This window comes from Heptranchias perlo, chromosome 8, assembly GCF_035084215.1.
Source record: "Heptranchias perlo isolate sHepPer1 chromosome 8, sHepPer1.hap1, whole genome shotgun sequence".
In the NCBI taxonomy this organism is placed as follows: domain Eukaryota; kingdom Metazoa; phylum Chordata; class Chondrichthyes; order Hexanchiformes; family Hexanchidae; genus Heptranchias; species Heptranchias perlo.
Genome location: NC_090332.1, coordinates 41249403 through 41262432, shown reverse-complemented (window position 1 = coordinate 41262432; position 13030 = coordinate 41249403). Strand labels below are relative to the sequence as shown.

The window sequence follows — 13030 nt, the reverse complement described above, 5'->3', positions numbered from 1 at the left end:
TTTCTCCGGTTGGCAGGCTGTAACTAGTGGGGTGCAGCAAGGATCAGTGCTTGGGCCTCAGCTATTTACAATCTATATTAATGACTTAGTTGAAGGGACCGAGTGTAATGTATTCAAGTTTGCTGACAATACAAATCTAGGTGAGAAAGTAAGCTGTGAGGAGGGCACAAAGCGGGTTATATTTGATAATCTCTGAATCCGGGTGCGGGTATTGCGTCCGCGATTAACCCACGCCCGGTGTTTCCGTTGCAGGCAGCACGTGAGATTTGTGCTGCCTGGTTATTAACATGATTTCTACATGTAGCCACTGCTACCTGCGCTGTTGAGGCTGCACGCACAATCTGGAGGTCCGAAATGGGGCGTAGCCAGCACTAGTTAAAGGCAGCCTGCACCTCTTAAAGGGGAGGTGCACAGTCAATGAGAGCAGTGCAGGATGGCCAGCAGGATTGCTGGACTGGCAAGAGAGCACGCACCAAGGTTCTTGGACGACGCACTGGACACCCTGGTGAAGGGAGTGGACGAAAGGAGGGCTATCCTGTACCCGCAGGGTGGTAGGAGACCCTCCAGACACCAGCTGCGCAGGCAGCGGGAGGGAGTGGTCCAAGAGGTGAATGCCAGGAGCACTGTGTGCGGTGCTGAAAAAAGTTCATTGATTTGACACGAGGGGTCAAGGTGAGTGAATGTAAGTGTCTAGTGGCAAATCGTACCAACTGCTCCACGCACGACAACTCCCATCATCCACCCACCAACAAACGCTGCGCATCGGTATGCAACGCTGCACTTCAGATGCTGCATCTCACCTTCACATAGTACCACACCTGCAAGCCACACAACCACCACTCATAGGTCACACACACTGGCAGCTATTCGACCATGACAGGCACATCACCCAGACACGTTGCAGGATACTCACTGACACACTTCCCTCTGTCTTGTAGGGTAAGGTGGCGCATAACAGTCGGCAGCAGGCAAGACCTGAAGGAGGACAGGCACGTTTATATGTCCTCACCCCCCCGGAGGAGACGGTTCTGCGGATCATTGGCCGGGCCGTCGTTGCACTCGTGGCCACTGGAGGTCCCGACTAAGGGGGTCTCTGCATATCTAATGCTCCTTCTTATTTCCCACATCTCCCTCAGCTCACAACCTTTTCAGCAGAGGCCTGAAAGGATCCAGAGCCATAGAAGTTCTGTGCCATGGTTACCTTGATAGCCACAGGCAATGCTGAGGCTATAGTTGTAGCTGCAGTAGGTGACAGATCTCCGTCACAACCTCTTTGGTGAACCTCAGCCTTCGGACGCACTGATGCTCGCTCAGCAGGAGGTAAGAGTGGCATTGCCTGAAGGCCCTCATGGGATATGGCCTCTTGCTCAGTTCCCTGTGCCTCCTCCTTCTCCCTCCCCTCGCAGCTTGTCCTGCTCTGCATAGCCTCGCTGCATGCTCCCAGTTGTGTTCTATGCCTAGCGGGAGCCCAGGCAGACCACCCAGGGTTGCCAGGAATCTTGTTCAAACACTGTTGTAAGTTACACCAACCGTAAGGCAGTACCTACCAAACACTCTCAAATATAGAGCAACTCTCTAAGTATAGAAAGCTTCGACAAACACGTCCTATTCTACCAGCAGCCAGAAGCAATAATCCAGCAACTAAACTGCATGATCCTTTTAAATGGCGCTGGTGGGGGGGTTCTCCAGGCACTCTAAGATATATTCAGGTGTTCATAGTTAAGATAATGTGTTGAGTAGAGCGTTAAATGACAAAATGGTGTCTGTCACTTTAAATCAGCTTTGCTCACTGATGTATCGCATGTTCTCCCTACTTTACATGCTGTCGGCGTTCATCACCTGTGCGCATGCAAAACCCATTACCAAGATGGCGCCCAGAGCACATAACACTAGAAGGATGTGCGTGCGTTCCGGACGCCATTTTGGAACTTCGGGAGGCTGCGTAGCGCCGAAACAACAGGCGCTACAAAGCCCAATTTCTAGCCCAAAGAGTCTGTAAAGGGATATAGACAGGTTAAGTGAGTGGGCAAGAAGGTGGCAGATGGAGTAAAATGTGGGGAAATGTGAGGTTATTCACTTTGGAAGGAAGAATAGAAAAACAATATTTTTTTAAATGGTCAGAAACTATTAAATGTTGGTGTTGAGCGAGATTTGGTTGTCCTTGTACACGAAACATAGAAAGTTAACATGCAGGTACAGCAAGCAATTAGGAAGGCAAATGGCATGTTGGCCTTTATTGCAAGCGGGTTGGAGTACAAGAGCAAGAAAGTCTTGCTGCCATTGTACAGGGCTTTGGTGAGACCACACCTGGAGTACTGTGTAAAGTTTTGGTCTCCTTACCCAAGGAAGGATATACTTGCCTTAGAGGTGGTGCAACGGAGGTTCACTAGATTGATTTCTGGGGTGAGAGGGTTCTCCTATGAAGAGAGATGAAGTAGAATGGGCCAATATTCTCTGGAGTTTAGAAGAATGAGAGGTGATCTCATTAGGGAAAGCCAAATTTGTAGATGATACAAAAGTTGGAAGTGTAGTGAACAGTGAGGAGGATAGTGATAGACCTCAAGAGGATATAGACAGGCTGGTGAAATGGGCGGAAACGTGGCAGATGAAATTTAACGCAGAAAAATGCAAAGTAATACATTTCGGATTTGTTAAAGGCAAATCGTTTTTAACTAACTTGATAGAGGTTTTTGATGAGGTGTATGTGGACTTTCAAAAGGCGCTTGATAAAGAGCCGCATAATAGGCTTGTCATCAAGATTGAAGCCCATGGAATAAAGGGGGCAGTAACAGCATGGATACGAAATTGGCTAAGTAACAGGAAGCAGAGAGTAGTGGTGAACAGTTGTTTTTCGGACTGGAGGGAGGTGTACAGTGGTGCTTCCCAGGAGTCTGTACTAGGACCACTGCTTTTCTTGATGTATATCAATGACTTAAACTTGGGTGTACAGGGCACAATTTCCAAATTTGTAGATGATACAAAAGTTGGAAGTGTAGTGAACAGTGAGGAGGATAGTGATAGACCTCAAGAGGATATAGACAGGCTGGTGAAATGGGCGGAAACGTGGCAGATGAAATTTAACGCAGAAAAATGCAAAGTAATACATTTCGGTAGGAAGAACGAGAAGAGGAAATATAAACTAGAGGGCACAATTCTAAAAGTGGTACAGAAACAGAGATCTGGGGGTATATGTGCACAAATCATTGAAAGTGGCAGGGCAGGTTGAGAAAGCGGTTAAAAAAGCATACAGGATTCTGGGCTTTATAAATAGAAGCGTAGAGTACAAAAGCAAGGAAGTCATGAAGAACATTTTTAAAACACTGGTTCAGCTACAACTGGAGTATTGTGTCTAGTTTTGGGCACCGCACTTTAGGAAAGATGTGAGGGCCTTAGAGAGGGTACAGAAGAGATTTACTAGAATGATTCCAGGGATGAGGGATTTTAGTTGCGTGGATAGACTGGAGAAGCTGGTGGTGTTCTCCTAGGAACAGAGAAGGTAGAGAGGAGATTTGATAGAGGTATTTAAAATCATGAAGGATCTAGACAGAATAGATAGAGAGAAACTGTTCCCATTGGCAGAAGGGTCAAGAACCAGAGGGCATAGATTTAAGGTGATATGAGGAAAAACTTTTTTACACAGCAAGTGGTTAGGATCTGGAACCCCAGAGGGGGTGATGGAGGCAGAGTCAATCGTGGCTTTCAAAAGGGAACTGGATAAGTACTTGAAAGGAAAAAAATTGCAGGGCTACAGGTTGGGGGATTGGGACTAGCTGGATTGCTCTTGCATGGAGCCAGCACGGACTTGATGGGCTGAATGGCCTCCTTCCGTGCTGTAACCTTTCTATGATTCTATAATTGAAATGTATAAAATTATTAGAGGACTTGACAGGTTAGATGCTAAGAGGCTGTTTCCCCTGGCTGGAGAGTCGAGAACATGGGGGCATAGTCTCAGGATAAGAGGTTGGACATTTAGGACTAAGATGAGGAGGAATTTCTTCACTCAGAGGCTTGTGAATCTTTGGAATTCTCTACCCCAGAGGTCTGTGGACACTCAGTCGTTAAGTATATTCAAGAATGAGATCGATAGATTTTTGGACTCTAAGGGAATCAAGGGATATGGGGATAGAAACATAGAAACATAGAAAATAGGAGCAAGAGTAGGCCCTTCAAGCCTGCTCCGCCATTCAATATGATCATGGCTGATCCTCTGTCTCAATACCATATTCCCGCTCTCTCCCCATACCCCTTAATGTCTTTTGTGTCTAGAAATCTACCTAGCTCCTTAAATATATTCAGTGACTTGGCCTCCACAGCCTTCTGTGGTAGAGAATTCCACAGGTTCACTACCCTCTGAGTGAAGAAATTTCTCCTCATCTCAGTCCAAATGTCCTACCCCATATCCTGAGACTCTGACCCCTTGTTCTGGACCCCCCAGCCAGATGAAACATCCTCCCTGCATCCAGTCTGTCTATCCCTGTCAGAATTTTATGTTTCAATGAGATCCCCTCTCATTCTTCTAAACTCGAATGAATACAGGCCGAGTCGACCCAATCTCTCCTCATACCACAGTCCTGCCATCCCAGGAATCAGTCTGGTGAACTTTCGCTGCCCCCCCATCCATGGCAAGAATATCCTTTCTCAGGTAAGCAGATCAAAACTGCACACAATAATCCAGGTGTGGTCTCACCAAGGCCCTGTATAACTGCAGTAAGACATCCTTGCTCCTATACTCAAATCCTCTTGCAATGAAGGCCAACATACCATTTGCCTTCCTAACTGCTTGCTGCACCTGCATATTTGCTTTCAGTGACTGGTGTACAAGGACACCCAGGTCCCCTTGTACATCAATATTCCCCAATCTATCACCATTTGAGTAGTACTCTGCCTTTCTGTTTTTCCTTCCAAAGTGGATAACTTCACATTTATCCACATTATACTGCATCTGCCATGTATTTGCCCACTCACTCAACTTGTCTAAATCGCCTTGAAGCCTCTTTGCATCCTCCTCATGACTCACGATCCCACCTAGTTTTGTGTCGTCAGCAAACTTGGAAATATCACATTTGGTTCCCTCCTCCAAATCATTGATATATATTGTGAATAGCTGGGGCCCAAGCACTGATCCCTGCAGTACCCCACAAGTCACTGCCTGCCACCCTGAAAAAGACCCATTTATTCCTACTCTCTGTTTCCTGTCTGTCAACCAATTTTCAATCCATGCCGGTATATTACCCCCAATCCGATGTGCTTTAATTTTGCACACTAACCTCTTATAAGGGACTTTATCAAAGGCCTTCTGAAAATCCAAATAAACCACATCTACTGGTTCTCCCTTATCTATTCTACCAATTACATCCTCAAAAAACTCCAGTAGGTTTGTCAAACATGATTTCCCGTTCATAAATCCATGTTGACTTTGTCTAATCCCGTTGATATTTTCTAAGTGTCCTGTTATCACATCCTTTATAATAGACTCTAGCATTTTCCCTACTACTGATGTTAGGCTAACTGGTCTGTAGTTCCCTGTTTTCTCTCCCTCCTTTTTTAAATAGTGGGGTTACATTTGCCACCCTCCAATCTGCAGGAACTGTTCCATAATCTATAGAATTTTGGAAGATGACAACTGATGCACCCACTATTTCCATGGCTACCTCTTTTTGTACTCTGGGATGTAGATTATCAGGCTCTGGGGATTTATCTGCTTTCAGTTCCATTAATTTCTTCAGCACTTTTTTTTACTAATACTAATTTCCTTTAATTCCTCCTTCTCACTAGTCCCTTGGTTCCCTAGCATTTCTGGGAAGTTATTTGTGTCCTCTTCTGTGAAGACAGAACCAAAGTATTTGTTAATTGCCATTTCCCTGTTCCCCATTATAAATTCTCCTGTTTTTGACTGTAAGGGACCTACATTTGTCTTCACTAATCTTTTTCTTTTTACATACTTGTAGAAGCTTTTACAGTCCACTTTTCTGTTCCTTGCCAGTTTATTCTCATACTCTATTTTTCCCCTCTTAATCAATCTCTTGGTCCTTTTTAGCTGAAATTCCAAACTGCTCCCAATCCTCAGGCTTGCTACTTTTTCTGGCAACTTTATATGACTCCTCTTTGGATCTAATACTATCCTTAATTTTTTTTGTTAGCCATGGTTGGGCAGCTTTTCCTTTTGTGTTTTGGCGCCAGAAAGGAATGCATAATTGTTGTAATTCATGCATTCGTTCTTTAAATGTTAGCCATTGCCTATCCACCGTCATGCCTTTTAATGAAGCTTCCCAATCTATCATAGCCAACTCACTCTTCATACCTTCGTAGTTTCCTTTGTTTAGATTTAGGACCCTAGTTTCGGATTGGACTACTTCACTTTCCATCCTAATGAAGAATTCTATCATGTGGTCACTCTTCCCTAAAGGACCCCGCACAACAAGATTATTAATTAACCCCTTCTCATTGCACAATAGCCAATCTAGGATAGCCTGTTCCCTGGTTGGCTCCTCAACGTACTAGTCTAAAAAAACATCTCGTACACACTCCAGGAATTCATCCTCCACAGTATTATTGCTAATTTGGTTTGGCCAGTCTATATGCAGATTAAAGTCACATCGGGCGGGAAAGTAGAGTTGAGGTCAAAGATCAGCCATGATCTTATTGAATGGCAGAGCAGGCTCGAGGGGCTGTAAGGCCTACTCCTGCTCCCATTTCTTATGTTCTTAAACCCAAATTACATTGTGACCCTGTACTTTTATTTACCTTACTCACCTAACATGCACGTTCATTTATCTCTTGCAGCGGCAATGTGGCCCAGTATAAATGAACTCGGAAGAGTCCAAATCCAATTCCAGAGCTTTATTAGTGCAATAACAGTGTTTGGCATGCTGTCATTGTCTCTTTCCCTGCTACTTCTCCATTGTTACTGTATATGGAATGTATCCTACTGCCTATTCTAGTGCTTCTTCTATGTGGCACCCTAGTGGGAGAAGGAAGAGAGATTACTGGCTGCTGCATACACCCGAGTGATTCCTGGGATGGTGGTAGCTCTACCTCCTGCTGGGTCATAAGATGCACCAGCAACTGCTGATTCCACATCTGCCACTTTGGTGGCTGTCTGAGCCTGACTGTTTTCTGGCTTCAGCATACATCTGAATAGGATGGCTGGGTAGCATGAATGGAGAGTACATCTAAGAGACAGATCCCTTACCTGTGCCTACTCCTGCCATGTCCCTGTTGTTGGCCACTCCCTCAGCATGTCCTGCAATCTGCATGGGGACAGCCTGTAGAGTTGTAATGAAGTTGTTGAAATCCACATCAAGGCATTGTCCAAACGATTCCTCAGCATGGTGAATCCATATAAAACTGACTCATGGACGTTGTACCACAAGCTGTTATAGTATCAGTAATTTCATTCCTGTGAGAACCCACCGCTGTGGTTAGGGACTCTATTGAAGGGGCTACACTGAAGGTTACTGTGACGTTCCATGATGAAATGCAGTTCTGTGCAGTGGCCAAACACCATGGTGCAGGTACAGATAGTTGACTCCTCCATTCCAGCTGTCACATCTTGCAGGATGCTTCATGAGCTCTCAAAGGACAATGAATTGAGGGCACTCAGAAAGCAGCAGTCCTTTATATACAGGACCTTAATGGTACCAGTCCCATGACTTGGCAGCTAATAATGGGCTTGTGCTGCCACCTCCCTCCTCCCAGCTAACTCCTTCCTGATCCTCTGCTTTCACCGTCACTTGGTACTCCACACTTGTGACGTGTGTTTGACCAGGTGCTCCCTGTCTCTAACTCAGAAGGCCTGAAATTCCTGAAGGCCCCTTTTTGCGAAAAGAGGCAGGTACCCATGCTATTTATGGTGCATCTGCCTGGTGGAGGTCCAGGAATTTTGGAGTAGCTGGCTGCTGGATGTCCCACTGTGATTCCTGCGACGGTGGTAGCTGTGTACCTGCTTCTGCTGGGTCATAAGATGCCCCTGCAACTGTTGGAGTCACTTCTACTACTATGGTGGCTGCCTAGGCTTTACTGCTTTCTGGGACAGCTTGGCCGTTTTGGACAAAGGTCTCAATTTTTAAAAATATTATCCACTTTGCAGCAGCCATTACCCTAAAGGCAGTTTATTGCTTTGCATCATGCAGGCATACTGTGCGTGGGGGCCAAAAGAGGTGGAACTGACATTTGGCATCACCCCATAAGTTCTGCCTCCTAAAATCAGGATGGAAGGGATCAGGCATGCAAAGGCCCCGATATTAGAGTGGAGGCGGGATGGCAGCGGGAGGGGGAATGGGCGCGCGGGTAACCCGACCAATAAAAAAATGTCCGTTTCCCACGCAATTGCGTTTCAGTTGGTGCCACTTAACGTGGCTTCCGGATTTGCTGTCCGAAAGCTGCGCAGTGGGCGGATTGCGAATCCGCATCACAGACTGTCGTCTCCCTCCTATCCCTGTCACCAACTTGTGAGTATTTTTTATTCCCTTATTTAAAACCCTCTTGATTATTTGGTAAAACTTTTTCTTTTGTCCTTTCTAGACTGACGTGTTCTGAAGGTCTGGGAGAGGTGATTTGCGACTATGGAGATACTGAGCCTCGGAGCTTGGACATATGCATGGCCCTGGCTCAGATTGTCTACATTAAGTGTGGTGCACACAAGAAGGCTGCTCTCTGCATGTGCAGGCGGGGGCAGATTTCTGGCGCAATGGCATATATTCATGAGTCCAAAAAGTTCAGCTTGGGTAAGGATCTAAGCTGTGATTTCATTATATTTTGGTAAATGTAATTAATATTGGAATGAGAGTTTAGATGGAAACTTCCTTTTGAATGTAACCTATGTTGTGAGGTTAACTATTACAAAATGTCCTCTCTCTGTTATTAAGCTTAAAAAGAAAGTGTTGTCTACTGAAAGACCTCATAATCCTAAGTGTTATAAATGAACATGTTTGTACATTTAATTGGTCTCAGGCACCCCTTGTTTAGTGCTTTAAAACTGCTGTCTGGAGGCAGTCTGGGAGCAGATATTTTAGGGTGCATTTTTCAAATTGGTGGGGTACCTGCCTGAACTGCATCAGAGCAGAACTTCTGCCCACAGGTAAGACTACACTCTGCACACCCCCCCCCCTCCATTTTGTGGGGTCAGGGTCATTATAAGAAATAGGGCAGGTTCCCAGGACTACTTATTAGGAGGTAGCTGTGTACCTGCTTCTGCTGGGTCATAAGATGCCCCTGCAACTGTTGGAGTCACTTCTACTACTATGGTGGCTGCCTAGGCTTTACTGCTTTCTGGGACAGCTTGGCCGTTTTGGACAAAGGTCTCAATTTTTAAAAATATTATCCACTTTGCAGCAGCCATTACCCTAAAGGCAGTTTATTGCTTTGCATCATGCAGGCATACTGTGCGTGGGGGCCAAAAGAGGTGGAACTGACATTTGGCATCACCCCATAAGTTCTGCCTCCTAAAATCAGGATGGAAGGGATCAGGCATGCAAAGGCCCCGATATTAGAGTGGAGGCGGGATGGCAGCGGGAGGGGGAATGGGCGCGCGGGTAACCCGACCAATAAAAAAATGTCCGTTTCCCACGCAATTGTGATTCAGTTGGTGCCACTTAACGTGGCTTCCGGATTTGCTGTCCGAAAGCTGCGCAGTGGGCGGATTGCGAATGGGACTGGTACCATTAAGGTCTTGTATATAAAGGACTGCTGCTTTCTGAGTGCCCTCAATTCATTGTCCTTTAATTCCTCCTTCTCACTAGTCCCTTGGTTCCCTAGCATTTCTGGGAAGTTATTTGTGTCCTCTTCTGTCATATAAAGTTGCCAGAAAAAGTGTGGATTTGCCACACCTCCTTGTCTCTGGAGGTGTGGCAAATCCCGCACTGTTGCAGCCCTGTATGGGCTTAAATAGACAAGCCACCAAGTTAAAGCATAAAACCAAGGACTTCCAAAAAGAAACACGTTTGAGCGTGCTGCAACAGGGCACAGAGCTCCCAAGATCATTGACTCCTTGGTAGAGATTTTGTTGTTCCAAATAAGGGAAAAGACTGAACAACTATTTAGGACTGAGGAAAGAAGCCAACAAAATAGTGTTAGGTAGGAAATTCCAGGCTTTCGACCCTGGGTTAATGCATGTAAATGAGGCCAGAATAACATCAGGAATATTGTACATGCTATTTTCTATCGTTTCTGCTGATTTAACGCTGTTTCTATTACCCACCCATATAAACTGGACATCCAGGATTGAGTTATATATGGAAATAAGTTTAAAGAGCCCGGTAGGAAGATTGCCAAATTGTGAGGCCATTTCTCAACTGTTTTTCTTTTTTCCTTCTGTTGCCATTTAGACAGTCAGGAGCCCATGTGGCAATTGTTGTACTATTGCCTTTTTTTCAAACAGCTCCAATAGTGCCACGATGGATTTCCCCATAGGAATCTCATTATGACTGCTTTGCTTGAGCAAGACATTTTATCACCTTCCCCATGGACAACTGATAGCAGCGTGAGAGGATTTCACAATTTTATAGACTGACAGGTTTTCCAGAGGCCCAGGAGTTATGGGTTGTACCCATGTGGCCCTCTCCCAATGCCACTACCTATTTGACTAAGAAAAGATTTGTAAAACTTGGTTGAGTGGTAGCGCTCTTGTCTCTAAGTTCGAATACCGTGGGTTGAAGCCCTACTTCAGGGCATGAGCGCATAACCCAGTTTGGCATTGTAGTGCAGTACTGAGGGAGTACTGCATTTTTAGTGGTGCCATGTTTTGGATGAGATGTTAAACCGAGGGCGTGTCTGACCTCTCAGGTGATATAATTGATCCCAGTTCTTATTGAAAGAAGAGCAGAGGATTTTTCCTGGTGTCCTGGCCAACATTTAGACCTTAACTAACACCTCTAAAAAACAGATTAACTGGTCATTTATCTCATTGCAGTTTCTTGTTGTGCACAGATTGGCTGTCATGTTTGCTTACAAAGCAACAAAGGGGGTGAATTTCCTTGGGGTTTCTTCCATTCTGCCACCGTAACTACAGACATTAGGCCCCTTACGAATGTAAATGAAAGTCTAACATCTGTTTTAGGCCCCCTTGCTGAAATTGGTTAGAGATGACCGGAGCAGGAGCCAGGCCTACTCCACTCGGGATTCTTCAGAAATTGTCACTATGGAGCCAGGAGGAACAGGAGTGCTCCCCCAACTCCACAATCCTTGCTGCTGCCACTTCACTCCCCACCCTCCCGGGACTTACCTTCGGGCCCAAGATTCATATGAATAAAATGCGCAAGTGCCTGTGGAGGCGTGACAGGAACCGGCAGCTCGCTCAAAATATGTTAATGAGGCCGAGGACCAATTCCGGTCTGTCCTTTGATCTTCCGGTTGCAGTGCTCGCTGTTGGTGCACTACTGGTTATGGACCCGAAAATGGGCCCTAACCAATTTTAACCCTGTAATGACTACAGCAACAATCAGTTACATTATATTATAGAGTTCTTTTGGACAATTATGTGTATGGCTGTGAGTTTTTATTTATTCATTAATGGGATGTGGGCGTCGCTGGCAAGGCCAGCATTTATTGCCCATCCCTAATTGCCCTTGAGCAGGTGGTGGTGAGCTGCCTTCTTGAACCGCTGCAGTCATTTGGTGAAGGTTCTCCCACAGTGCGGTTAGGTAGGGAGTTCCAGGATTTTGACCCAGTGACTATGAAGGAACGGCGATATATTTCCAAGTCGGGATGGTGTGTGACTTGGAGGGGAACGTGCAGGTGGTGTTGTTCCCATGTGCCTGCTGCCCTTGTTCTTCTAGGTGGTAGAGGTCACGGGTTTGGGAACATAGGAACAGGAGTAGGCCATTCAGCCCCTCGTGTCTGCTCCGCCATTTGATAAGATCATGGCTGATCTGTGATCTAACTCCATATACCTGCCTTTGGCCCATATCCATTAATACCTTTGGTTGCCAAAAAGCTATCTATCTCAGATTTAAATTTAGCAATTGAGCTAGTATCAATTGCCGTTTGCGGAAGAGAGTTCCAAACTTCTACCACCCTTTGTGTGTAGAAATGTTTTCTAATCTCGCTCCTGAAAGGTCTGTCTCTAATTTTTAGACTGTGCCCCCTACTCCTAAAATCCCCAACCAGCGGAAATAGTTTCTCTCTATCCACCCTATCTGTTCCCCTTAATATCTTATAAACTTCGATCAGATCACCCCAACCTTCGAAACTCCAGAGAATACAACCCCAATTTGTGTAATCTTTCCTCGTAACTTAACCCTTGAAGTCCGGGTATCATTCTAGTAAACCTACGCTGCACTCCCTCCAAGGCCAATATGTCCTTCCGAAGGTGCGGTGCCCAGAACTGCTCACAGTACTCCAGGTGCGGTCTAACCAAGGAGGTGCTGTCGAAGAAGCCTTGGCGAGTTGCTGCAGTGCATCCTGTGGATGGTACACACTGCAGCCACAGTGCGCCGGTGGTGAAGGGAGTGAATGTTTAAGGGGGTCGATGGGGTGCCAATCAAGCGGGCTGCTTTGTTCTGGATGGTGTCAAGTGAGTGAACTGGATGAGTGAAGGAACACTTCCAGGAGAAGGCTGGGGGAGGGGGGTGGTGGAACTGCACCCTGCTGAATTATAGGCATTCCTGGTAATGCTTGTAAGTATTTTAAGACAGTGAGAGGGGCAGGTAACTGTAAGTTCAATACATGCCTTGTACCCTACATTAATGGAGGGTACAAGGTATGTATTGTACCCTCCATTAATGTAGGTGAGTTCTCTTACCTTGTCTGACCCTGGTTAGGTCATTGAATGTTTTTCTGCACTGCTTTCAGGTGCACAATGCTATTCACATTGATGGCCACCTTCTCTCCAGGGTTATTTTACTTCAGTGCCCGTGATGCTCAGTGCTGAAGAGAGACCTTTGCTTCACTTGCTTTTGAACAATTTTGGCCCTGTTTGGGAACTGAGGACTCTGTGGACAGTCCCTCCAGACATTTATATCTTGTAACACCACCAGCGGGCAAGCTCTCAATCACAGATATTTCCTAAGCCTGAATGTTATCAACAGTGTTT

At 45.7% G+C, this 13030-nt stretch overlaps 1 protein-coding gene across 2 annotated transcripts in view; it reads left to right on the top strand.

Moving 5' to 3' along the window:
* LOC137324572 (clathrin heavy chain linker domain-containing protein 1-like) overlaps positions 1–13030 on the top strand; it is an 88253-nt gene that overhangs the window by 34892 nt on the left and 40331 nt on the right. For both annotated transcript variants that reach the window (XM_067989013.1, XM_067989012.1), the window contains exon 9: positions 8524–8726. In XM_067989013.1, coding sequence (XP_067845114.1) covers positions 8524–8726 — 203 coding nt within the window. The remainder of the gene's footprint in view (positions 1–8523; positions 8727–13030) is intronic.